A 25,918-nucleotide genomic window follows, 5' to 3' on the forward strand; every position below is an offset into this window, starting at 1 on the left:
TCACTGTGACTTAATGTAAATTATTTATTACTGGAAAGCTTCAAAGTAATGATGGATGACTTTCCCCAAAAGATAAACACCTCTTATTTGGAAAGAACTCATAAGTGCAATGGCCCATATTACAGAGAATGCCGAATTAGTTTTGCAGTTAATCTCTGAGGATGAGTCTGAGGAGTGAGGAGGAGTGTGCGTGCTGTGCCTGAGGAGCTGGTGCGCTGCGCAGCTCTGCGGCAATTCTAGCGCTCTGTGAAGCGTCCCTTTCTCTTTTCAGTCTTCACCCTGGAGATCTTTACCCTTTCACAAGAAAGCCCCTGTTTATCATTGTGGACTCTTCAAACAGTGTTGCCTATAAGGTAAGGCTCTTGAAGGCAGCTGCTCGTGCGATAGGACACAGTGTCAACCCCTAGTTAGCTTTCACTTTTAACGGGCTATTTTTTTAAACAGTTTGTATTCAGTCTTTCTTTTCTTTTGAGGTTGTGCATGCTAGTCAGGATCTGATCCTATGAATAGAAACAAGAAGGAGAAGCACATGAACAGCCGCTCATTGGAAAGTAATAAATCCTCCTGGAGGGAAAAAAGGTTCAAGATTTCCAAGGTCTCTGGTGGGAGGTTTATTTTTGTTATATACCAAAGACAAATCTCGGTGTGTGTGCATGGGGGAGGGAGATAACTAATCTGCTTCTTTTTTTTCCAGTCACCCAACACTCAGTTGATTTTAAGCAACAGAAAGGAGTCAAAGCATTGAGCCTGGTCTTATAAGACATGGGGTGTCTGTGTCTGAAAAGTATCTGAACGAAGGAAATACCAAGACTGACATTAGCGTCCGGTGTTGCTGTAGAGTGGTATATCTCGGACAAGGAGCCGCCTTCCCAGGGTGCTGTGGACTTTCAGGAGAATTACTCCGTGCCAGATCACCTTGGGAATCTGCAATTCGGGTAATACAGTAGCAGGCGTTCCAGTGGCAGTTGCATCTGGCTGGCGTTACGGCACTTCATGAATGGGACGAGCAGAATGTGCTATAGCCGGGGAAAGTGCCACTTCCTTGTGTCTTCCTTTTTATAGCTCCATTATGTGCAGGGAGGGAAGTGAAGCTCGCAGCTGCGCTTCAGAGGAGGAATGGGGCCGTCTAGTGGCCAGATGAGCTTGGTCCTCGCTCAGCATCCACAGGCTGTGTTGGTTGTTTTAAAGGTGTTTGTTGGCCAGTGAGAGGTGCTAAATTAGGGGTCAATATAATTCAGAATAGTTCTGTTTTGAGCAACGGAATTTTTACCTGACACGTTCACCTTGGCAACCTGTTGCTACTGAACCTGGGCAGGAAGACGTTTGGGGATAGGTTTCAGTGTTTTGGTTTCTTCCAGCTGTAGGTAGCTGGCAGAGCTCTCAGTCTCTGTATTTATATCCTGTTTGTCGTCGTTCTGTGCCTGCTTACGTGCTCCGTTCCTCGTCACCAGAACATTCTGATGGGGCTGTCCTGCGATTCTCCTCTGGCTGTGCTGCGAAATGCTTTGTAGACTCGAGCACCGGCACAAACAAAGAGGTTCTGTGCAATTGTGAAAGAAGTTGCAGTCAGCGTGCCGACTTTTTCCACACGGCTGCTCCGATGGTTTCTGATGGAACTGGAGCTATCCTGACATTTAAATGTCACTGCTAGCAGTGCTGGCAGTAGCGGCAACTGCTCACACCTCTCTTTCTGCAGCCGTTGCTGCTCTCCCGCACGCGTTCTCATCGCTGCCTCTCTCTGGAGGCCTTAAATGGTGGTGACTGAAAGTCAGTCCTGCCAGGAAGTGCCTCGCCAGTTTGTCAAATCAGCAGCACTTGAACAGCTTCCTCCGCTATATATTTAGCTGAAAGTGGAAGATAACTGCAAATCGAGCATATCTACGTAAAGCCGTGAATTTTTTTCAGCACTTACATTTAAATATAGACGGCTGTGATCTTGAAAGTTACCACTGTATATGTGGATGAAATCATATTTTTAAATCAGTACCTTCCTGTAGCTCTGGTTCTCTAAGATTATGGTCAAATGCAAAGTCTTGAAAAAAATGCAAACCAAACCAAAAGCTCCAGCCAGTAAGAATGGAAGGCCCTGGCCGGTGATGTGCTATAAACATTCAGCTTAGTAAAGCTTATGTGGGAAGTGACTTCTTGTAGAGATGACAGGTAGTTCTTTTTTGGAAAGAGTTGTATATGACACACATTTTAAAAAGCAGCAGCACTTCTGTCGGAAAACTTGAGTGCTGAGGTATCAAACCAGAGCCAACTCTGAAACAAGAGTGTGTTTTACCCTTTGTGGAGGGCTCTGTGCACGGAGAGCTGGGGCCTTCCTTGCCAGAGCTGCTGCCACGGCGCACAGGGCGGGCGTCTCTGGCTCCGAACGCGCTGGGACGCGGAGCAGAGGAGGTGGGGAGCGAACCCTGGCGAATCCGCTCCCCGAGTGTGGAGAATCTGCCTCGGTCTCCAGCTGGGTGATACCAGGTAGAGTGCAACGTGTGAATCTGCTGGTGAACACTGAGCGTACACGTTACTTGGGAACGTGTCGCCTGCCGCTGTGGCTTCAGTTGGGCTGGCGATGGCTGGGGTGGCTCCTTTGGCAGTGTGATGTGTTTCTTTGTAGTACAGTTTTACTAGTTAGAGGCTTGGCCTGCGCTTACTGTCTTCATGGTGATAGTCTTTGTTTCTCCATTAGAGACCAGACCTTAGTATCTAACATTATAAATCTCCCTTGGGCTCTTAATGAAATAAAGGGGTTTTAGGACTAGTCAGCACTCTGTCAGACATGGGAAATGTTTTATTTTGATTAGACTAGATTACTCTCTTTAGTATTTGGCAGACTTCGATGGAATTAATTCAGTGAAACTAATTTAATTGAAATATACTGCCTGGAAGGGAAAGTTCCATTTGAATTAAGCAGACACCAGAAGGAATTAAAAAATGAGCGTTTTGATGACTACCCAAGCAAATCCTCCTGGTGATGTATACCTTGCATTTGTAACCTGCCAATTTGCAGAATATAATCTGCAAGAATGTGCGTTGCACTCGTGCTCTGGTTTGAATGTGCGCGCTGATAGGATGCAGACACGGTCATTTATGTTTTCTGTGGCTTTGCGAGCCTTCAGTTTTACGAACGCTATTTTGGTGAGACATGTTACAGCTAATGAGGTTGTGTAAATGATTTTTTTTCCTTGTGATAATTACTACCGATCAGTATCCCTGCCAGACGGACAGAGGGTAGGACTGTTACCAGGTAATTGCTAGTGAAACTGGACACAGGCGTCGCTGGAGGTTTCTGGATAGATTCTTGGGCAACAGGACACTTAGGCAATATTTAGGGTGCTGGTGGAAGGTGCGTGAAACTAGTATTGTAAACTGAGGGTTTGGTATGCATGTTGAGCTTAAGGCATACTTGCTTTAAAGGAAACTTATTTTAAAACTTGTGTCCACTGGGCTCTTCTGTTTCATCAGCAATAGTTCCTCCTGCTAGAAAGAAAAGGGGAGATAAATCACTTGGACGTGATAGTTCAGCTGGTATTGAGGAAAGATACTACATCTATTTTGACTTGAAAGCCAAGGGCTTTCCTTTTTATTGCAGAAAGTGATTTTCTCAAGTAATATATTACTACTGAAAGCCATATTTCCATGGAATTACTGTCTGGTATCAGTAGCAGGGAAATGAATTAGAATTCCTTTAAAATGCAATGGGTTATAGTTCCGTGCTGTGATCTGTAAGTCAGCTCGTCAGCCTCACTGCCAGTGCTGCACGCTGTGACGGGCCTTAGTGTGTTCCCCGTCATTAACCGTCTCTGTACCTTTAACCTGCTTGAATATTCAGAAGCGAGCGAAGTGACCATCAATACTTCAAAATTCTTCTCTGTTACAGAACTTCACAAACCTATTTGGACAGCCGTTGGTGTGCTTGCTCTCTCCAACAGCGTACCCCAAGGCGTTACAAGGTATGTGAGGTATTGCATTTCCGAACAAGCTGCAGTTGCAAACAAATACAATTCAGATTCTTCAGGAAAAGGTAGCTTTTCATCACTAGGTAATCCTGAAATCAGATTAGCGTTCCCTGAACTAGTATGATAAAGTTTAGTTACTGTTTATGGCAAATAATTTATTCAGACAATGCTGATATTAGTGAAGACATAGGCCTCCCACACTCAATGAGAAAATGGAGTTTCTCGTGGTGTTGAGGCACATCCCCCATGAGCCTTTATTGCTGGTCATCGCATCCCCTTGAGAAGAGCTCTGCCACAGAGATGTGACAACACAAGGAGTAGTTCCCCTGTTCCAGGATTTAGTGGGTGAGCAACTTCGTTCTGTGGCAGGTACAACCGCTTTGTTTCACGTACCAAATGTATCTTTGTCTATTGATTTTTTTTAATGATTATTTTTTTCAGATCAGTCTCAGCGGGGCAGCCTCTTCACGCTCTTCCTGAACAATCCTTTAATGGCATTCCTGTTTGTCTCTGGATTATCAAGCATGCGCAGGGGCCTGTGGGAGAAGTGTCAAGATTATCTTCGCAAGATCAACCGGGATATTGCGCAGCTGCTGACCCACTCGCGCTCCATAGGTGCGTGCCTTGGGGTGCACAGCTGAGCCTCAGCACGCCGCTTAAGCACATGCTGGTTTTTCTTGTTCAGCCTTTCCAAGGGACGGAAAAGTGAATAAGTGCAATGCACAAGTATTCATAGTGGTTTCCCTCGAGTCTCCTTTTTGTTTTTTTCTCTTTTTTTAAGCCTTTCTAAACTGAGTTTTCTTTGCCTTCTTTACAGATCAGTCCTTTCTTCAATTTTTTGGGGATGAATTTCTTCGCTTGCTTCTAACAAGATTTGTCTTCTGTTCGGCTACCATGAGGATGCACAAAATTTTCCGGGTATGCAGGGATGCGTGTCCCTTTGTGGGGAGGACAGGTCGGTGCAGGTGGAACGGCTGTGCCTGGGGTGGCAGGTCCCAGGGTCAAGCATGTCGCTGTGTCTTCCGCAAGATCACTGGTGCTCACGTGCTGATGCCTATGGCTCGTATTGAATCGGTGCCTTTGTGTCTCTCCAAAGGCGTGAAGCCTTTGACTCGCTGAAGCCGTATTCTCGTACATGAGCAGCAGACACACTCTAATTCACGTATGTCGCTCTGAACAGCCTTGTCTGCTAGAAAAACTCCTTAGTAATTCAAGATTATTATTTCTACACAATTAAAAAGGTATAGAGCAAGAATATAAGAGGAAGTGGGGAGGAGTGGAACGTTATTGCTAGAATGTGTTCTAGTGTGAGTGGCTTTTGAAAGGTCTTTGAAATGTAAATGATTAAAACTAAACAGGAGGATGGCATCTTCCTTCGCATTTGTTAGTGTGGTGCCAGCAGCCAAGTCTGCTGCTGGATCTACACCATTTCATAGATGGGAGTGTTGGCGTAAAAACCGCCTGCTCCATTTTAGACGTTACAGAAGAAAATGGAAGGCGAAACACAGAAAGATCCAGTATTCAGTACTCTAACTGCAGACGTCTCATAGCTTTCCCATCCTCGGCTGCCTTGGCTTCTCTGATACCAGGGAGAAGCAGCAGGTCTTCTGTTATCGGGATGGATTTGCTCCCAGTGTCTTAGATATTTGGTTTAGGATGAGGTGAATCTCCCACTGGAGCTGCTTGCATGTCTATAACTTCAAGAAATTAACTCCAGCCTAGTAAATAAGTGCATGGGGAGATTTTTTGGTTTTGTTTTTTTTTTGCAAGGCTTCTGTGAGCATATTATTAACCATCTTAGATGAATGGGCAGTTTATTGCCACTATGACCGTCTCTGAGTCAATGGAAAGAGAAAACGGAAAGACTATTTTCTCCCTGTGGCACGCTGAACAGATTAGACCTCCGCTTAGGTGAACCTGGCCTTTTGCGATCTTCTTTATTAAGGGTGTAACAATAAATGAATGTCTGATTCTCTTTGTTTTCACTGTCCTCTAGCAGGAGACTCGAAATTATCCAGAGTCTTATCCTCAGCTGCCGAGAGATGAAACAGTGGAGAACCCTCACCTCCAAAAGCACATTCTGGAGCTGGCTTCCATCCTGGATGTCAGGAACGTTTTCCTGGAAAACACCCTCGATGACTATTAAGAGAAACTGTCTTACTGCAGAGGGCTTTCCCTGGCCACAGATTTTGAATGGTGCGGTTTTATAATGTGAACATCATAAAAGGAAGTACTTGATTTTATTTTTAAATTTAGGACCATTATTTTAAAAAGTTATAATAAACAGCTGTTAGTTTAGCTGTTCCATTCTATATGGGATCAATTTTATAAGCAGAAGTTTTCATGTCTTTTAAATGTTGAACTAAAGCATCATTAGAGGTTTATTTATGGTCTTGTGGCTATCAACCACATTTCCAACAGCTGATCCTAAGCATAGAAGTATTATTGGTTATCTTTACCCCACATTTGTGGAAATCCTTTATTTTTATACAATTTTAAAAAATTGGAAAAAATCAATAGAAAAACAATATTTTATCCCCAAAGAGTCTGGATTTGAAATGGTAAAGATGGAACCACGCAGTGCAGACCAACAATAGCAATAAAGCAGAGTCCTTCAGAACAAATATATTTTTTCAGTCGTAGCCAAGTAAGTAAACAAAACCATGGACAATTAATTAGCATGTGGAGCGGTGGCTTTGAAGTGACACTGTCAAGATATTTAATGCTCCCCATAAATTTGACGCAGCAATTTTCCAGATGAACTTTGCACTGCCGGCCAAGGACGTAATTCCCACTCAGCCCGATGGGATTCACAATGACAAAGCTAAGCCAGCTGTCCCCATCTCGCTGTCTTATGGGTCACCTCGCCATGGGTGCTGCTGCCACTGTGCTCCAGAGGAGAGGCCGCTCTCCGTTCTTATGTGCTAGACGCAAATTCTTGCATTTCCAGCAGGCGTTATCCCTCCTCTTCCTGTGTGGATGGGACGTGTGGCTCCCAGGTGTGAGCAAGCAGAAGGAATGGGAAATATTTAAAACTATTAAATGAAAAAGTCAGTTTGTACTGTTCCCTGGGCTGCTAGGAAAGTGGTAAAGGGCAAGGCTGGTCAGTGCTTTTATGCTGAACCCCAGCCACGCGTCTGTTTTTAGGTGAAAAAACCGCAGAGCTCGGTGATTACTGTAGTACCGCGGTAGGGCTGTTTGCAGTGCCGTCGTACGAGCTGTGATCCGGCGGCAGAGCGGGGCAGCAGGTCAGCACCGCCGCGCGCGTCCGGCTGAGGAGAGCGCGGTACGGGCAGCGGGAGCTGCTGGAGCGCGGCGGGAAGCTTTGCGGAGGTTCTCTGGAGCTGGGCTGAAGCCGACGCCATCCACTCTGTGATTTCCCTGTGTACCCGACCTGTGAATGCTCGTGTTTGTTCTAAGCAGTCTTGCGCTGGTGTCCCGAGCCCCCGCCACTTGGTGCTGCTCTTCTTTGGACTATGGCAGAACTTCCTCCCCTGGGATGTGGCGTTCATTTTACAGAGTGTTTGTGTGTGTGCATGTGTGTTCTAGGCGTTCGTGTGTATATGTACAATACGCATACATTTACTGGCTCGTGTAAATTGTAAATATGTATATATGTATAGGTACTTGTTTATGTATTAAAAAGAATGAAACAGTCCACCGGCTGCGGTTCGGTTCCCGATTCCTGAGCGGGGCGGCTCCTGGGGTGTCAGTGTCTGTGTCCGCAGAACCTCCGCCCGTGTGGCTGTTCTGGGGGCCGGGGGCGCTCCTGCTGGGGTTAAAACGAAGAGGGCTCTTCAGTGCAGCGATTAACGCTTCGTACCGGGGCGCCCCGGGGCGCGGGCCCGCTCCCGCTGCCGGCACCGCTGTCCCGGCCGCGACTCGTGTCCCGTTCCCGGTGCCGCCGTGTGCGTGCCGGGGGCTCCCCCGCGGGCCGTGTCCCCTCGTGTGCTGGCAGCGCTGCCCTTCGCTGCCCCCGAACCGCCCCGGAACCGCCCCGGAACCGCCTCCGAACCGCCCCGAACCGCCCCCGAACCGCCCCGGAACCGCCCCCGAACCGCCCCGCACCGCCCCCGAACCGCCCCCGAACCGCCCCGCACCGCCCCCGCCGCCCGGGGCCGCCCCGCTGACCGCGGCGGGCGGGGCCGCGCCGGGATCGGGCCCGTCCCCCCCGCGCCTGCGCACCCGCGCGCGCTGCTTCCGGCCCGCGCGGCGCTTCCGGGTCAGCGTCAGCAGCGGAGCGGCCGCGGTTCCGGGCCCGGCGGGGCGGTGAGCGCGGGACGGGCCGGGAGCGGGACCGGGAGCGGGACCAGGGCGGGTCCCCGGCTGCCTCAGAGCGCGGCAGCAGCCGCCGCGGAGCCGCCCGGGCGGGCCAGCCCCGAGCCTCGCTCCTTGGGACGGGCGGGCTGCAGGGAAGCCCCGGAGCCCCCCCGGGCGCCCCCCGGGCGCTGCCCGTCAGGCCGGGCCGGCCCCGCCGCCCGGGGCCAGGCTGGGGCTCGGCTGGGGCTGGTTTGTTTTCAAAGGGCGCTGCTGGGGCGAGCTGCTGCTCCGCCTCCGGTAACAGGTGTGAGAGGAAAAGGCATTTAGTTAAACGTTTAATATGGGTGGAAATTTTGAGCGTGGAAACCATGTCTCTCTAATTTGCAGGTGCTGTCGCACTCTGAAGGCTTTAATGGAACTAGAAATGCAATAAGACTGAGTGGATGAGGCACAAAATTAAATCTCTGCGTCTGGAAGCTTTAAACAGAGTGTCAGTGTATTGACTGGACTGGAGATCGTGGCTTTTCAAAGCGTCTGGCTGTTTCAGCACTACGGAGCGGGAAGATGTTTGCGAAACTGAAGAAGAAGCTGGCAGAAGAGGCAGCGACCGCCCCCCGGCCCGGCGGCGCCGCGCGGATCCCCCGCTCCGTCAGCAGGGAGTCCATCGCCTCCGGAGCCGACTCCGGGGATGACTTTGTAAGCTGCTCCTTGCTTTCCGTTTGATTTCTCTTACAGCCTATGCAGCTGTACAGACAACCATTTTAAGGCTTGTGTATGAGTTTGATACATATTGTGGTGGGTTTGTAATGAATCATTAGCTAAAACACTGAAGAGAATGTTTGTATGTTAGCTGTAGTAACTAGGAGGCTCCTATTCCCGTGTAAGCAGGAGTTACAAAGCTGTCCCAATGCAGAACATTGTTAAACAGACATAAAACATTGACTAAAGCTGTAGTGATCTGTGCGATACCTATTTGTAAACTCGGTTACTGAAGCAGGAGGGAGGTGAGGTACATACTGGGCAGCCGTGGTCTTGCTGTGGGCCCGTGTTCACCTCGGCTTCCTGATACTCTTCCTACTCCAGCACGTTGTTTGTGCAACGTGTCTTCGGTTCAGCTGCACACAGAACTATTGTAGTTCCTCCAGTGTCTGCTCTAAACTCTCATTGTAGAGTGTTGTTTACACAAACTGTGTAATTCCAGGAGCATGAGGGTGAAATGAAACCCTGTAGTGCTCTGGCACCTCCACCCCTTTTCAAACCTGGATTAATCCACAGTGTCGCGCCGCTGTTGGAGCCGGCGGTACCCGCTGTGGTGCATCAAGTTGCCTCGTGATTCTCTTTTGCTGTCTGCGAAATGGAGAAGTTATTTACCCAGCTGAGTTTTAACTCACGTTTTCTGAAGCTCAGTTGCAATTCTAGTTCAATTAAGCAGAAATCTAGAACTCCTAATGTTTAGATAGATTTTACAATGGAAGTATGTTAGTCTTGTGTTTTTCTGATTTTTTTTTCACTTAAATTCTCACACAGAAGTTTCATTTACCATCTTCTGAGTTTAGAGAACAGAAAACAAATAACAACGGCCGCTGAAGTCTTGAGTGGTTTTCAGAAAACCTTCAAGATTTGGTTGCTTTAGCAATATTCATTTAAGTGTTCTTAATATTGATTTTTATGGAGGAAAGCACCCCCAGAGAATCCCAAGCTGGTTCCGCAGCAGACTCTGCACGGAGAGCTGGTTGCATGGCCAGGCTGCTGCGGTTACTGGTTCTTTTCTCCTTACGTGGTTTTCCAAGAGACTTTTGCCCGAACCCTTTCTGCGTCCATCCTGCAGAGCTGGATTTTCCCGCGTAGCCGTTCTGTTGTGCCGTGTTCTCAGCGATCAGTTGGAACAAATAGGCTCCAGCCCCAGCTTTAGGAGCGCTGTATTTGGTGGAGCAGGCCGGCAGCGCAGAACTGACTGTTTAATCCCTGTTTGGCCACTTCAGCATTTTTTACACATTCTGCTGTGCTAGTACAACTCTCTTCTTTATTTGAAAAGCTGCAGCACTATTCCTAGGGGGACAGCCGTACTATCATAGAGTTAGCATGTGGCAGGATCGCTTTTTCTGAATGTTGTGAGTTACCTGAGTGTTGTTTTCCTCCTAAGGCTTCTGACGGAAGCAGCTCTAGAGAGGATCTCTCATCCCAGCTCCTCAGAAGAAATGAGCAGATCAGGAAGCTGGAGGTGAAGCTGTCTGGTACGTATCTTGATACGTATAAAACGCTGGTGCTGGGCAAGCGGGAGCCCCAGTCAGGGCCCGGCCGCGGAGCCACGGTGTGGACAGGGCGCACACGCTGTGAGCTGCCCCGTGCTCCGGGGAGAGCGACCTTTCCCAGACACAGCTCTTGAGTGGAGTAAAACGTGGGGTTAGTTCTTCATTCTCTGGTCCTGCCCTTTTTTGTGTAACCAGCACGCCCAGGACAGACCCTCCTGTTTGTACCAACCATTTACCCACGGACAGCACAGAACTACTCGCTTGTGTTCGTTGCTATAGTCACCCAGTTTTCCTCCGCAGGAATGATTTTCTGGTTGAGAAAATCATCATCATTTTCCACTCATCCTTTTTTCTTTTTTTTTTTTCTTTTCTTTTCTTTTTTTTCCCTAAAAACTTCTCCCCAATGTCTGTTCATTCCTGGTCTGTGATTCTCCCTCCTCACACAAGATTATGCTGATCAGATCCGAAACTTGCAGAAGATAAAAGAGAAGCTTGAAAATGCGTTAGAAAAGCATCAGGATTGTACGTACTTTTCTTTTTCCTTTTTTTTTCTTTAAGTTGAACACTGTTACGGTTGGAAGGCAGCAGGTTTGCTGTACAAATGGTTTAATCATTGCCTTTCAAACTGTGCGCTTCTAGCTTACAAAGATTAGAACACAGTTCTTGCCTTATTTACAGCATAAAGAGCAGCAGTAGCGTTGTGGCCGTTGAACAAAGTTGTTCTTGCGCTCCTGCCACATCTGGGGCTAATGACCAAGAGGGACCTTTCTGAAGCGCCAGCTTTGCTCTGATCCCGTGCGGAATGGCGCTGCTGTGTGCTGGGCTTTCTGGCGTTTGCCCAGGGCACGAGCAGTGTGAGGCGATGAGCGCACAGCGTTAGCGTTATAGAGTCAAGATGGGGCTCCTTACTTGCAGAAGCAGCTCTTTAAAGTTATAAATAACTTATAGAAAACTGAGAAGCCGTTTTCCAAGCTGAGTTTTTAACGCAGCCGGTGCTTTTGCGTTGCCAGCCTCCATGAGGAAGTTCCAGGAGCAGAACGAAGCTCACCAGGCCAGTCGAGCCAAGATGGCAGAAGGAATGGCCTTGGCCTTGGAAAAGAAGGACCAGGTACCGGGGACCCCAGGGCATGAGCTTGGGCTCTGGAGCAGGTGTCACCATTGGTTAAAAGCTGCTCAGCCCTGGCTGTGCTCAGCCTGTCAGCACTGGGGAGAAGGGAGCGTTCAGTTCTCATGCCAGAAATGGCGCAGGACTTGTCCTTGTTCTGACTGTTACTGTTTTAAGGCTGAGCTTGCACTCGTGGTTGGTAAGATTCAGGTGCAGTAGACCCGTTGTCACTTTTGTTTTCTTTTACTTGCATAAAGCTTTTGTATTCAGGTAGTGTAAATGATTCCTCGGTGTTTAGTATTAAAACAACTAGCTGTTCCTTTTCTTCTGCGGGTTATTTGTGATCATTACCACAACTTAGTTCTGTGTTAACAGCACAAATTCTTTTATCTTTTTTTGAACCATGGTGTCCTTGAAAGTCGATAAATTGATTGTGGTTTTTTTTCCTCCTTTCTTGTTCAGGAGTGGATGGAAAAACTGGGTCAAGTTGAAAAGGTAATGAAACTTTGTGGGGTGTTTTGTGTCTGTATTTGTGAACACCAGCCTGCACACTTTCTACAGCTCAGCTCTGTTCAGCCCTTTGTATTATTTGATCTTTGTTGAGTGGGAGAGGCCAGAGATTTGCATTAGTTATCGGCCCCAATGCTCCAGGAGAGTTTTAACTGAGCTCCCATTGACTCGAAATGAGCACACAGATATTCTTGGATTCCTTTTGTTTTTGTTGGTTTATCAGGAAAAAAAAGTGCTTGAAACACAGTTACGAGAAATGAAGGAGCAGAGTTTGAACCTTTTTCAAAAAAGGGATGAAATGGATGAGCTGGAGGGCTTTCAGCAGCAGGAGATTGCCAAAGTTAAACACATGGTAAGATCATTTTCAACTGCTTCTTTTCCTTTCCTAATATTTCTGTTAGAATACCAAGCTGGTTGTAGCTCTGCATTAATTGTTTTAGCCTTAGCGCTTGTGCACGGTCTTGGTCAGTGTCAAAATCCCGACAGCAGGTACATGCATGCAGCGTTACAGTGGCTTTTCTGGGGGTTATTTATTATTTAATACAGCTCGTAACTGGATAAAAGAGACAAGTTTCAATGAGAAGACTTTATCAGTGTTATCAGGTCACCTGTATTGTCAAAGATAACGTTCTAATGTTCAGCTTTTGCAAAAGGAAGAATCTCTGAGCCGCAGAGAGCAGGAGCTGGAGGCGTGTGCTGGGGAGCTGACGCGCGCCCGCCGCGAGGCCTGCGGGCTCAGGAGCGACCTCGGGGCGCTGCAGCAGCGGCTGCTGGAGCTGCAGGCGCACAGGTACGGACGGGGCGCGCAGCCGGGACGAGCCGCGCTCGCCTTTGCCGCGCTGCCGCCGCCTGCCCGCTCCTGCCTGTGGGAGCAGCTGGTGTGTGTAGAGAGCTGGGTGAATGGTGGGACCGTGTGGATGTGCACGCCAAGTTTATGTTTGTTTTCAAGCCAATTGAAGTAGTACTTGTTTAGGATTTTGTAAGCTTGTTACAATTTATCTCTTTTTCGTAGTTTGAATGCTTACCTGTCACTTGTTTTTGGAGAATGTGTAATCAAGCAGTGGCTGGTCTTAGGACTAGAAAATCTTGTTGATGTTGTGTCGTCCATTTTCATAAGAAGCAGAATTATCTGCTAAAGATGATTTTTCTGGAACAGTATGTCACTTTTTTTTATTCTCCTTCTGTGAAGAGATGAACTATTGACAACTGAGACAAACGCAGAGAATAAGATCACTGCTCTGGAGTCAAGAGAACAGGAGCTACAAGCTGTCATCCAGCAGCTTTCTGTAGACTTGCAAAATGTAAGTTTGAGTCAAGTGAAATTTGATTCCAAGAGCTCCTTGTGTGCAGAAGTTGGATTAGATACCAGTTGTGTTACGGAAATGGAAGTTTCAAAGCAAGTAATTTCTCAAAACTTTTAGGCTCGACTTGCTGGTTCTGGTTGTGAGAAGAGACTGGAAATGTTACGGGTGGAGCACGAAGCTCTGAAGGTGGAATATGAACAAGACAAGCAAAAGGTTAAGTGTTCTCAGATGCATCTGCTGTTGGCTGGTGTAGAGGTGTATGCTTGAGTATGCGCTGTGAGTCTGAAATTTGGTATCTGGATAGTGGTTTGGGATCATAATGTCTTTTAAAATAGGACTTTTCTCTTTCTGGCGGTACTTTTGAAAGTCAAACTGCAGTGGATTAGCTGAAAGCTTCACTACAAAAAAGATGCTGTGATTTCATGTTTCCACAGATGACTCTTGAATTTGCTGAGAGAAATAAACTTGCTGAACAGCTGCAGGAAAAAGTGTCTTCCTTGGAAAATAAGCTAGAAAGAAATCTTTCAGGGGATGAACATGTGCAGGAGCTACTCAAGGAGGTAATTGTATATTTATAGACTGCTTAAAAGTGCAGTCTTTGATTTTTTTAGGACATATGTTACTTGTCACACATGGAAAGAATATACGATAATGTGACGCAGGCTCATTTGTCCCTTCAGTATATATTGGCATTTGTGATCTTAATTGTATCATCCCGAGGGCAACATGATCTGTGGAGGCTTTATGCAGTAAGCACCCAACTCGCTGTTTCCTGACAGTAAAGCTGTAATGCACATCAAAATAACTGTTCTGGTTTAGTTTGAAATTATTAATGAAATATAAATGAAAATCTTAATTTAAAAAACTCTTCTCTCTCTGTCCTTCCTTCCTCTTGTTCGTGTCAACATAATCTTCAGAAAGCTGCTCTTGAGCAGAAAGTGGATGAAACCAGGCAGCAGATACTAACAGACAGAGCGCTTCATGCTGAGATGGTGAAGCGATTGGAAACACAGGTATTGCTTTTTCACAGCGAATTCCCACTGTGTCCGGCCTCTTTATGCCCTGTACCTGCTCCCCTCTCTGCACTTGTGCTCTCAGCCAAAGGTGGTAAACACGTCACATTTGGGCTTCAGAGGCAAGTCTAACTGATCAGTGTCTCTGGTCATCTCCCACCACTGGTGGAGGGCCCAGAAGTTCTGAAGGTCGAGATTTATGTGCGGCTTCCCTGGCCTGGGAAACAACCAGCTGAAGCGCAGGGGTTGCTGGGGGCAGAGTTCTGCAGTCGGTGATGTCACGTAGGCAGTCTGTGAACTAGATGTGGTTTAATGGTCTTAATGCTTACCTTCTACCTTCCCCTGCTGGTCATCCCACATTCTGTACATTTATTCTAATAACGTAGGTGCCAATGGATAAGGAATTTAATGTATGGTTATATTTTAGAATAAAGAACTGGAACAAAAACTACAGATTGCAACAGAAGCTTTGAAAAAGAGCGAAGCAGCAGCTGCCGAGCAGGATCTCAAGATGCAGAAGCTGGTGAGTACGCTGCATGATGTTTCGTTGGCCAGTAGCAGATCAGTCTCCAGCATCCCCAGAAACACTCATTTCTCTCTTTGTTGTTACCCAAGTGGTTTCCTGCTGTTTGTCTCCTGAACAAGAGTCTGTATATGGACACACGATGCTCCAAAGGAGCGTTGCTTCAGTTGGAGTGTGTTCCACAGAATGGTGTCCAATTCTTGTCAGGGCTTCAAAACACTATTTAACGTAGTGTTCTTTATTTCCCTTAAGCAAACTGATCTAGAAGACAAAAGAAGTAAACTACAGCAACAGATTTTAAGTGAGAAACAACAGTACGATCAGAAAGTTACTGGGCTGGAGTCTCAAATTGCTGCTCTTGAAGCAGCCCGGGAATTTGATAAAACAGCCGCTCAGCACAAGATTGTAAGTACAGAAACTGCTCAGTGGGCCATGGGAGTCTGCTTCAGAAAATGATTCGAATGCGGCTTGTAGACTTTACACAGTCTGAATGTTCTTATTCAGAGCTCCTAGCGTTATAATAGATCTCTTACTTTGTGAAACTAAACGTGAACAAAGCATTGAATGTGTTTAATTGTTTAAGCAACGCATTTGTATAATTGTTCTTAGTATTTAAGCAATCTTTATTTTACAGAGCCAGTTGGAAAAGGAGAATGAAAATCTTAATGGAAGCAGAGAAGAGTATGAGAACTCTTTAAAAAAACAAGAGTCTGAATTGAACAGGCTAAAGGTGAGGGCTTGATGGGCCTCTGACATGGGCTCTGCGCAGGCAGCTGCAGTGCAATGAAACAAAACAGCGGCTCTGATTTGGAAGCGTGAATCATTGTGTGTTAGAACACCCATGAATTCTAGCTGCTCATGGATTTGGATTTGCAGGTGAGACACGGACTTGATTTTAGTTGTTTCAGGTAACCTCTGAATTATTTTTGGTTTGCAGAGTGAACTGAGCAGCAGAGAGACCGTCAGTGTCGAAATGGCCAAAGCATTGGAAGAAACACGAAAACAAAGAGAGGAATTAGAACAACAGGTTAGTTAATACCAACAGTTTCAAATGTGTTTGGGTGCTCCACACCTTTCACAGGTCAGACTACATTTGGACGTAATTATCCTAACAGTCAGGAACATTAATCAGAATATTAGCCTCAGCATGCAGGACAGCAGTGCTTGCCCCAGTAAACCTGGAGCCTCAGGATGCTGTTGCCTGCAATTGACATGGGTTATTCCACTGGAGGACTGTAAAATGCTGCTGACTGCAAGGCTGAGGACGCTGATGAGCTTGTGGGCTCGAGTTCCGGCAGGTTGGGGCAGTTGAATATGAACAACTGAGGGGAAGCCCAGGTAGCAGCGAGTGAACACAAGTGTTACAGCTGCCGGCTGCGGGACGGGCTGGGACAGGCACGGGGTTTATGGGCAGCACTGGGTGGTTCAGCTCTTACAGCACATCAACTGCCGTGTCTTTTAACGAGGTCAGCAGCAGGGAGGTGGTGCCTTCTGTGAGTCTCTGGATAGGTCAGACATGCACACTGCAACGCTGATGCTGCACAAACCACTTCTCAAGGTGTTGTGTTGCCTGGCACGGAGCCCAGGCAGCCCAGTCACAGATACCGGCCACGGCCATCGTCACCGATACCAACATCCCTCTCCAGTCCTTCCCACAAACATTCTGAGCCTCTGAGCGATGCTGAAATCTTTCAGTGCGCCCTTCTAATTTTATGTCTTTAATGACGTGTGTTTGTTCATTTGCCTGTTCTGAAGGTTTCACATCTGGCTTCCTTAGTAGAGGAAAAAGACCAGCTGATCGCTGAAAAATGTGATACGCTTCTGAAACAGAAGGAAGAACTCAACCAACTCAGTCAAGGTTAGACCAAACGGGTCTGCTGTATCCTAGTACAGTCTCTAGTTCTGAGCTTGCCTGTCTATAGATTTTAATAATTCTAGATTTCTCTTCCATACATTATCTATTAGAATTTTCAAAGTCATGTATCCTTCAGTAACAACTGGACACTCTCTCCACTGTGTTCTTAAAACCACTTTTTAAAAATCAAGATCTTATGTTTATACACCATAAAATAAGAAATCTTGCTGTACTTTCTGCTCTGCTTGTGAGCACGCATGTGAGCTTGGGTGCTTCAAATTCCATCCTTTTTCTGTCTTTGCAACAGAGCGAGGCAGAAAGGTCAGGATTTCCTGTCACTGTAACTTGCTTTGTTTAAGAAGAATACTTAGTAACTCCCATTTGATTCAGTCGACTGATGCTATGCAGGTCTCTCCTTTCTCAGATCGTGAAGCTGTCTTGCTGCAGATGCATCAGCTGCAGTCTGACATGGAAACCAGCAGCAGCCGAGCAGCGGAGAAAGAAGAAACGGCAAGAAGGGAAATTGATGAGCTAAAGCTGCAGATGCAGGAGTGCCTGTTTACCAGAGAACATGAGAAAAACGTGAGTCGAGTTGTAAAGCTGATCTGTTCAGACTTCTCAGGAAACAGGCGCGTGTGCAGCAGACCCCAGTTGTGTCGTGCTGGTGGTACCTGCTGGGAGCTGTTCACTCCGACAGCTTGCTCGTGACCTGGAACACCAGCAGCGTAGGCCGCCAGTATCATTTGTTCACTGTTTCCCTAAAGAAAGCTGTTCCTGCCAGATCTATAACTGGTTTATGAAGGATGATGCCTTATCCTGTTTGACTCATAAAATGTCTTGAGGGAACCATTATGAAACCAATGAGACAGAGACCAAAAAGTATTAAGTGGGGCAGAGAGAGATGTAGCCAGCTAGATCACCACTGATGTTTTCTGGTTTAAAAAGGCAACGACCACCACCCTGCCACATAAACGGCAACAAAAAAGAAGTCTTGCTGTCTCCCTGGGGAGCGTCCCTGGGCTGCAGATGTCACGATATCTCTGCAGTTCACTCTTTTCATTTGTTTAGGTTTCAGAACTAGAGGAGTCGATGGGAGCCCTGAATGACAACCATTTCCATTCTCCGGAAAACCGTGTGGTGGAGCAGAACGGAGAGGTAGCCGCTGCAGATGTCACGCAGCTTCAGAAGGATAACAGAGAGCTGAAGCAGCAACTTGCTGAGAAAAACAAGGTGAACTGAAACAGCTGGTAGTCTTGTCCCTTTTAATTAGGAAGCCTAATAATGTTGCTGCCCATGCTGCAGCCTTAGAAGGACAAGCTTACCAAAATGGCAGGTCCAGGCTGAATCCAGGATTCTGGGAGTAAACTTTTTCCCTCTGGATTGTACAAGGCTCTAGCAACAGTGGGTGAAAACTGCAGCCAGGATTGTAAGAATCCTTGTCTCGTTGGAGGAAAGACGCACTAAATGATACTGTTTCAGGTTTCCTGCAGAGCCCTTTTGTGTGAATTCGGCTCGCTCCACTGTGCTGTCACACACCTGCTGATGTGTGCAGCCGGACAGGCAAGACATTCAGGTTGCTTCTTCAGAGCTGCCAACATTGTGCAATGATTGTTTCATTAATTACATTTGTTAGTCATGGGTTTTTCCAGGTACCCGTGGGTCAGAATGTGTCCTGACAGTGAATCAACACTGTCCTTCACTCTGCTTACAGATGATAAAGCAGCTACAGCAAAGGATGACGGAACTCAAGAAAACCCTCCAGAAAGAGCTGGTAAGGGTTCGGTTTGTTCGGTCTCTTCAGCTGGCACTTACTGACAGTTCCTTGCACTCCTAATTCCAAAAGCTTGACTACCAGCTTGAGTGCCTTTCTTGTACTAGGGACGTCTGCAGCTCCCTTGTTTGCAGGCAGATTGGTGAACCCGTAAATGAAGGAAATACGTTATTCTGGATCAGTTACTGAATGCGTGGTGGGACAGGCAGCCGTCCCCACTCAGCTCTTGCAATGGGAAATTGGAGCTATAGCAGACCTGTGTGTGGGAACCTCTAATACATTTCTGTAGGGGGAACAGCTGAGGTTTGTTGCTGCTTTGCTGCCATTCAGCTCAGTTTTGCCATGGGAGTGATATCTGCCCAAGGGAGAGTTTCCCTTTAATCCCTCTTACAACAGTTTTTCTCTGCAAGAAAAAAATCTTCTATAGGTTTTAACATATTCTGATGTTATTTATGTTCTGAGTTTGAAAATTGTTTTGGGGAAAGCCCACGTTTGAAAGGCACAGCGCAGCTGAGTGATAAAAGAAAAGGATCAGGTGATTGTTTCTGCCATGGAGCCAGTTCACGGTAGATCGGTGATGTCCACAGGACGCTGTCAGCAGTTGCCGTCTGTCCTGCAGCGTGGGCAGCGGGAGGGCTCTGCTCTGCCGCGGCCCCGTGCCGGGTGAGAAGCTGGTTCTGTTGATGCCCAGATCGTACCCACCTTGTGGACACGAGTTGGGCGTCCTGGACGCGGATCCTCCCCCAGCACAAGCTGACAGAGTGTGGAATGTACTTCTCTTTTTCTTTTTTAGAAAATAAGGCCTGACAGTGAGGTACCTGAAGTGCGTGAAAAAGCAAATTCTGAAGTGCCTAACGCTTCTGTGACTGTCACCAACAACTCTGATTTAAATGACTCGAGGGAGATAAACTTTGAATACCTTAAACATGTTGTACTAAAATTCATGTCCTGCCGGGAATCTGAGGTAAGATGTGCACGTACCTTCTCTTTCCAAGTCGGTCTCTCTAGAAACTGCCACCTTCTATGCCAGTTCCTTACCTCTACACTTAAAAAGTTGTTGCCTGATTTAGCACAATGAAGCAAAATAGCTAAGAGTGGTATGTTTGGAAATACAGATTATTATGAACTAAAGGAGAGGGAAAGGTGGTTTTTAAAGAGTTAATTATGTCTGGAACATAAAGATCTGAGACAGACCACTTGCTGTTGATCTGTAAGACATAATTCCTTGTGCATTTGGAGCTCCTTCACATTCTCCACATTATGTCTGAAAGGGTAGAAGTTGTGCCAACAACATGCTTTGCTTAATTGCAGCTCAGTGGGTAGGATCGGGAAAATCGGTGTCCAAACCTGCAGCAAAACTCTGCTGCACCATAGTCCAGAATGTAGAGCCTGAGAGCATCATAAGCAACAAAACACTGTGGTCTCTTTCAGGCATTCCACCTAATTAAAGCTGTTTCTGTGTTACTGAATTTTTCACAAGAGGAAGAAAACATGCTTAAAGAGACTTTGGAGTACAAGGTACGGGTTCTGTTCCACTTGCGCTCTAATGGGACTCCCAGCACACGGAGTGAAAATTCTTGGGTGCTGGGAGATCATGAAAAGTATCTTTTCCAAATGTTAGCTACAGTAATAAACGTAATCTGTTATTAAAATGGTAGCTAATCACATATGTGTCAGAACCTGTATTGTGCTTTCCTGTCCCAGATGTCGTGGTTTGGGTCCAAGCCGTCTCCGAAGGGCAGTATCCGGCCGTCCATCTCCAGCCCGAGGACACTGTGGCCTTAGGGGAACCTGAAGATGGGCCGTCAGCAGCCAGCCACATTTTTTTCTGTGAAAAGAACGCTGAACACGCTAATTCAGGTGTGTCTTAATCACTGTCATTGCAGTATTTTGTACGAGAACTTCTGACACTGTTTACAGAGCTAATACTGTGCAAGGAGAGATTTTCACTACGAACCGAAACACCTTTTCTGCGTTGGCTGTGGGACCTTTGGCTCGATGGTCCCCGGCGGAGGCGGCTCCTTGTGCTGGTGGGTCTGGGTTCCTCGGCGCCACGCGGTGCCTTTCACCAGCGGGCACGGGTGCTGGCGGTTCCGGCCGCTGCCGCGTGCAGCCGTTGTGCCGGTGGCTCAGCCTCCGTCCCGCGGTGCTGAGCCGAGCGGCTCCGGCACAGGGAAGCTCCCGTCTCGCTGTGCAGAGCAAGCCATGGAAAAACCGTGTTGGCAGCACCGTATTGAGTGTTTGAGGTTTGAAAAGCCTTTTGAAGAACAGGAACAGGAGCTTTAACCAAAAAAAGAAATCTGCCTTGCCTTGTTATACTGACACAACTAATAGTTCGCATTTGTTCATATCACTGTGTAATTTAAGGTGCATATATCCTGGCCTGCAGTCCCGAAGGCTGCATGTTGATGATAATTATTTAATTTGAGAGCACAACTTTAGAGTTGTCTGATTTTACTTTTCTTAAAGAAAAAATAATATTTAAAATGGTCTTAATTATAGAACCTAATACTCAGTCGCCTTTCAAACTCATCTGTCGGCCTGTGCCGTAGGTTGGGAGCGTCGGGAGGGAGGGGTAGTAAACCATTTTAAATTTTTAAAGCTGAATTCCAGGTATCGTAAGTGCACACTGAGAATGCCTTTTATTTAAAAAGAAATAATAATCTAGTGACAAAGGGGGAAGAATATTGGTACTAAGCAGGTTGATTTTCTTTTTTCTTCTTCCGAGTCCGCTAGCAACAAACCCCATAACTGGTATCGCCTCCTCGCGTGCGGTTTTCTGTGCTTCACATGCTGAAAACTTCATGGCCGTGTCGTGGGCCGTTAACCGTGGCCTCACTACATGGTCAAAGAAAGGCTGCTCGTGAGGTTTTTGGTTTCGAGGGCAAAATTCAGCTCTTCGTGAATAGATCTTGGTTCCAGCAGCTTCCTTCCCTTCCCCCTAAGGGGACCAAGGTGGCGCTTGTCTCAGAGTGGAACCGCAACTTCACCCCTAGTTACTGACACCGCTGGGAAACCAAGATGAAAACGGGCAGCAGCAGTGAGTCTGACTGCTTGAAAATGGGGTGTACTTCCAAAAATCTACAGATGTATGGGATGCAATGAGCAGGCGGCGATTCTGGTCGTTCTCTTAAATGAAGTTTGTGTTACTAATGATTCTTTTATTGAATATATTCAAGCAAACTGAACCTGTCCTCTAGCGGAGATGTGGTCACCAGCCGGGTTAAAGTTGCTTTGCCGACGGGGTCCGGTGACGTTGTGGTGGCGCAGGTGTCGGTTCGGTGAACGCGCTGACCTGGCCCTGAGCTGGTGCAGCCACAGGTCCTGGCAGGGGTGACCTGCGCACCATGACAGTCCTCGCTTTGGCGCTGTTGGGTTGAATTGAAGTTAAGAAAACCAGCAGGATGTTTTAGTACACTCAAACTTGTCCAAACATGGTGTTTAGTAACCGGACCCGTGGCGCAGCACGGAGAGGTGTTTGTGAGAACAGCTGTGCTCTAATGGGAAAACAGACAATCCAAAAGCAGATGTAGATCAATTGTTCCTCTACTGAAACAAAGCAGGAGCAGGGTAAGCGGGTTGGTTCTGGGAAGGTTTTATTCTCTGAGGTCTCTCCTCAGCGTGCCCCTCCGCCCTGGCCTGTTCCGAGGGGCTCCCTCTGCTCTCGCTGATCCTGCTGAATGACTAATCGGTTTGTGTTGATCCTGGCTTGAAAGGTTACTGCTGAGCAGCAGGAAAAGCAGGACAGGCAGCCCGAGCAGAGGGACGGAACCTCACATGCTGTGCTCACTTACACAACTTCAGTTGAAGATCCCAGAGCTCATACAGGATCAGCTTCCCATACAGGAGTTCTTAAGTGTTGAATTTTCCTCAGATATCAGAGCAAGAACGGTGTGTATACATGTATTAAAAAGCTAATGCACTTTCCCTTGTATACATAATCCTTTCTATGGCCATTGGATTTCTTTCCTTCCATGCTGTAAATATGGATTGTATTATGAAACACTATGAAATTTGTGGTGCAATACATTTTGGATCAAAACCCTCATCTGGATTTCTTTCTCATTATAGTTCTGGTTCTCTCTGCTGGGACGCTGTAGCTATTTAAAATTGAGAGAACGCTAAAGCGTGAGCCAGACCCCACCCTGCGGGGTGCGGCAGCGCTGCCGCGGACGGCACCGGGGACGGCACCGACTCCGGGTCCTCCTGCCGCAGGCTCTGAGCTGCGGCTGCACCTGGAGCAGCCGCAGGAGCCGCGGCACAGGGGGGTCGGGGAGCAGCCCCTGCTGTCCCCAGCACTGGGGACAATGTGGTTTGAACAGATCAGGGGTAAAACATCCGTGTCCCGACTCATGGGAGGTGGCTTGTTTTGCTTTACGCAAGCTGTCAGAAGGTGAGGACACACTAACACATAAATAAGTTAATAAGTTCTGAAGTATTTTCTTGACTTTGTAGGATGGACAAGAATATAAAAATCAAACCGTGGGTTTTTGGTATTATATTTATATTCTATTTACTGCATCTTAGCAGCCTTGATTGGAACAGCTGAGCTTGGTCTCACTCCCTACAGCCCACAGAGCCGGATTTGGAGACAAATTCTGTAAACAGGTGGAGTTAAGAGCATTTATGCAGAAGTGGACGCTCAGAATGGTATATTGCTGACCTGCTTTTCAGTAGGAGTCAGGCTTAGATTTAGCAACAAATAAATGACTTAACTCGCGATCCAAGAACTTTATTGATGCAGCAGGCACTTGCAATGAAACCAGCCCCCAGTCCGGTTCGTCCTCGACCCCATGCACAACCGGCAGCCTCCGCAGCGCTCCTCCCGCCCCGCTCTCGGACTCCACCCTCACGCAAGCAGCACACGCGGGATCTTGTGTCACCTGGATAAAGCAGCATCTGCAAATATCTGTGCTTACAGGAGAACGGCTCGGCTCCTGTATTTGATAGTCGGAATATGCAGCAATACCTTTGCTCTGCCCCACCTCTAAGGTTAAACACATTCCGAGAGGAGGTTTCCACAGTATTTCAGTAGATTGCGATCTCTAACAAAGATGGACCGGTGTCATTTCAGCTAATTCCTTCTTCCGAGTCCAAAACTGGTCGTGGTCTTGGTTCAGTTTCCAGTCCTTTAAACAGTCTTTCTGGCCGTCAGAACTCTCACTATGGAACCGAGGCCACCGACCGCTAAAGCCTGCGGGGACAGAGGAGAGCGGCGTTAGTCACTGCGGCGCACGCAAAGGCATCTTAAAACAACACACACGTTCAGTAACAGAAGAGTATGCGGCTTTTCTCCAAGAGTTTTTCACACAGAGGCAGCCTGGGCCGTTCCACCTTGTCCTCCCTCCTTTTTGCTCTCAAATCTTCCATGCAGTTAATTGATGACAATCTCTTTTCTGCGCCTCCTCTCCGAGCAAGCTGCACATCTTACCAGTTGTGCCAAAGAGCAGCACAGGCGCACGGCTGTAACCCCTGCCCGGCCCCATGCACACCCGCCTTGTTCCTTTCAGAACAGACAGGATGAGATGCTTTCCGTGTGCCTGTGTGCTCCGAGCCCGGTCACCCTGCCAGTCGCGGTAACGTCACCCACCTGTGGTCACCTGCACACAGCCACCAGTGGAACAGGAGGAAAAACAAAACCACAACCCAACAAGCAGAAACAGGTTCTTTGCTGTCCTGAGAAATCCGCTCCTGCTCCCCGTCCCTGTTCTGCAGAGCAGTGACAGCTGCCGAACTCACCACACAAGTGCATTCTCTACATGTCACAGGAAAAAACCTGTAGATGTGAAGACGAGCGCGGTGCCGCCGGCAGCACGGGGAGCCGCGGTCCCGGGGGAGCCGCGGTCCCGGGGGAGCCGCCGCCGCAGCCGCAACCCGTGCAGCTGCGCATGACAAAGTCCTTTCACCCGACACCGGGCAGCTGCTTCATGTGTCACAGGGGGAACGTGCGCCTGCCACGGGCTGAGCAAACACATCCCACCCTCCCTGTCTGGCCGCGGGCACGTCACAGGAACGCCAGAACCTCTCCAGATCGCAGGGGGATCCTTCTGGGGAATCTCAGAAGCCTCTCCCGTGCAAACTGCGCAGGTTTGCTCAATCCCGTCACCAAGCCGTGCCAGGTGCTGCCAGCAGCGCTGCTGCGGAGCCTCCGGAGCCCCTCGCGGCCGAACACGCAGCGACTTGAACGCGGCTGCTGCGCGTCACCCGCCCCCGGCTGCGCTGCAGCTCCCGAGGCACAGAAACCACAACGCGTCCTCCAGCGGCACCGGCCTCGGCCCCCCGCCGCGGATGAGCCGGGACAAAGCCAAAGGCTTAACAAGTCCCAGCTCAAAGAGACCAAAGACAACGGGAAGCGCCAGGGACTGCTCAGCACTGAGGAGCCCCGGCCGCCCTCCGCTGCTCTAGCGGGGCGCTCGCGAAAGCGCCGACCGTGCCTGTGACCCTGCGGAGCGCGGCTGAGCCAGGACAGCACCAAACGCACCTTTTCGTGCCACTGGAGCAATATTGCACTGCTGTTTTCTGTTGGCTTTTCAAATCCTTTATAAATGTACTTCATTAGCAAGTCAATGCCGTTCCTGTCCAAGGAATTCACCGCTTGTTCTATTTCACTGCTTTTAAAAGACGTGAGGACCTTCAGCATCGTTCCCTGCGCCTGCTCCTGCGGGACACGGGGAGGGAGCAACGTGAGAACCGGCCGGGCCGGACCGAGCCCGGGACTCGTGTTGGCAAAGTGCTCCGAGGAGCGCGGGGGAAGCGCTTTCCAGGGCGCTTTCGGGAGCGAACACACGGGGAAAACACGGCCCCGTAACCGCAGCAGCGCCCGCCGCGTCCCGCTCCCGCAGTGCCCCGGCCCCGCTGACCTTCCCCGCGGGGCTCCGGCCGCTCCCCGCCGCGCTCCGCAGCGCCGCCAGCAGCGCCCGCAGCGCGTCCCCTCTGCGGCCTCGGGTCAAGGACTCAACGGCTCCGCGGGACGGCCCCGAACCCCACGCTCGCAGTGACACCGGAGCGACCGCGGGCACGGCGGCTCCGCTCAACCCGCTCCCGTCCCAAAGGATATTGCCTCAGCAGCGCCTCCACCTCGGGCCCCGCGTCGGGCTCGGCCGCCGCCGCCTCCTCGGGCTCCTCCACGAACCGGTTCTCGTCGTACTGATCGATGTCGAGACGGCGAAAGCGGGAGGACAGCGTGCTGCGCGCCATGCCGCCGCCAGCGGAACCGGAACCGACACTGACACCGTGCGCTGGACACGGCCCCGCCCTCCCCGCAGCGGCCCCGCCCTCCCCGCAGCGGCCCCGCCCCTTCCCCTGGCGTCTCCGCCCCCTGCGCGGAGCGGCCCCCGGGCCGCTCCGCGCAGGGGGCGGAGCCGCCAGG

At 48.7% G+C, this 25,918-nt stretch overlaps 3 protein-coding genes across 6 annotated transcripts in view; 2 read left to right on the forward strand and 1 right to left on the reverse strand.

The window, feature by feature from the left end:
- Positions 1-6,249, forward strand: part of SCAI (suppressor of cancer cell invasion) — a gene marked incomplete at its 5' end in the record, with an annotated part of 29,390 nt that extends 23,141 nt beyond the window's left edge. Inside the window, 5 exons of the mRNA XM_080355760.1 lie at positions 272-353; positions 3,878-3,950; positions 4,398-4,571; positions 4,774-4,874; positions 5,956-6,249. Of these exons, the coding sequence (XP_080211886.1) occupies positions 272-353; positions 3,878-3,950; positions 4,398-4,571; positions 4,774-4,874; positions 5,956-6,102 (577 nt within the window). The 3' untranslated portion in view covers positions 6,103-6,249. The remainder of the gene's footprint in view (positions 1-271; positions 354-3,877; positions 3,951-4,397; positions 4,572-4,773; positions 4,875-5,955) is intronic.
- A 1,944-nt stretch (positions 6,250-8,193) lies between these two features.
- Positions 8,194-22,498, forward strand: GOLGA1 (golgin A1). Of its 4 annotated transcripts, XR_013923035.1 has the most exons (24): positions 8,194-8,225; positions 8,604-8,912; positions 10,360-10,450; positions 10,916-10,990; positions 11,479-11,576; positions 12,036-12,068; positions 12,307-12,435; positions 12,725-12,873; positions 13,273-13,384; positions 13,505-13,600; positions 13,822-13,947; positions 14,305-14,400; positions 14,828-14,923; positions 15,176-15,328; positions 15,558-15,653; positions 15,861-15,950; positions 16,679-16,781; positions 17,203-17,360; positions 17,847-18,008; positions 18,490-18,549; positions 19,343-19,513; positions 19,981-20,067; positions 20,254-20,409; positions 22,266-22,498. XR_013923035.1 is itself a non-coding variant. In XM_080356145.1 (23 exons), exons 2-23 carry the CDS (start codon positions 8,781-8,783, stop codon positions 20,332-20,334), a joined length of 2,394 nt encoding a protein of 797 aa, XP_080212271.1. In that variant the 5' UTR covers positions 8,194-8,225; positions 8,604-8,780; the 3' UTR covers positions 20,335-21,085. The 4 variants fall into 4 exon arrangements, 3 of the variants coding, with proteins under 3 accessions (XP_080212271.1, XP_080212272.1, XP_080212273.1); XM_080356145.1 differs by lacking the exon at positions 22,266-22,498 and having other exon boundaries at positions 20,254-21,085; XM_080356146.1 differs by lacking the exon at positions 22,266-22,498 and having other exon boundaries at positions 12,737-12,873; positions 20,254-21,085.
- Positions 22,499-22,952: 454 nt separating this feature from the next.
- ARPC5L (actin related protein 2/3 complex subunit 5 like) lies at positions 22,953-25,839 on the reverse strand. Its single transcript, XM_080356185.1, has 4 exons — positions 25,606-25,839; positions 25,410-25,481; positions 25,031-25,207; positions 22,953-23,743 (listed from the first exon to the last, which is right to left on the reverse strand). The coding sequence occupies exons 1-4, from the start codon at positions 25,744-25,746 to the stop codon at positions 23,681-23,683; spliced, it is 453 nt and encodes a 150-aa protein (XP_080212311.1). The 5' UTR covers positions 25,747-25,839; the 3' UTR covers positions 22,953-23,680.
- Positions 25,840-25,918: the final 79 nt, after the last annotated feature.

This window comes from Nesoenas mayeri (assembly GCF_963082525.1).
Source record: "Nesoenas mayeri genome assembly, chromosome: 18".
Classification (NCBI taxonomy): domain Eukaryota; kingdom Metazoa; phylum Chordata; class Aves; order Columbiformes; family Columbidae; genus Nesoenas; species Nesoenas mayeri.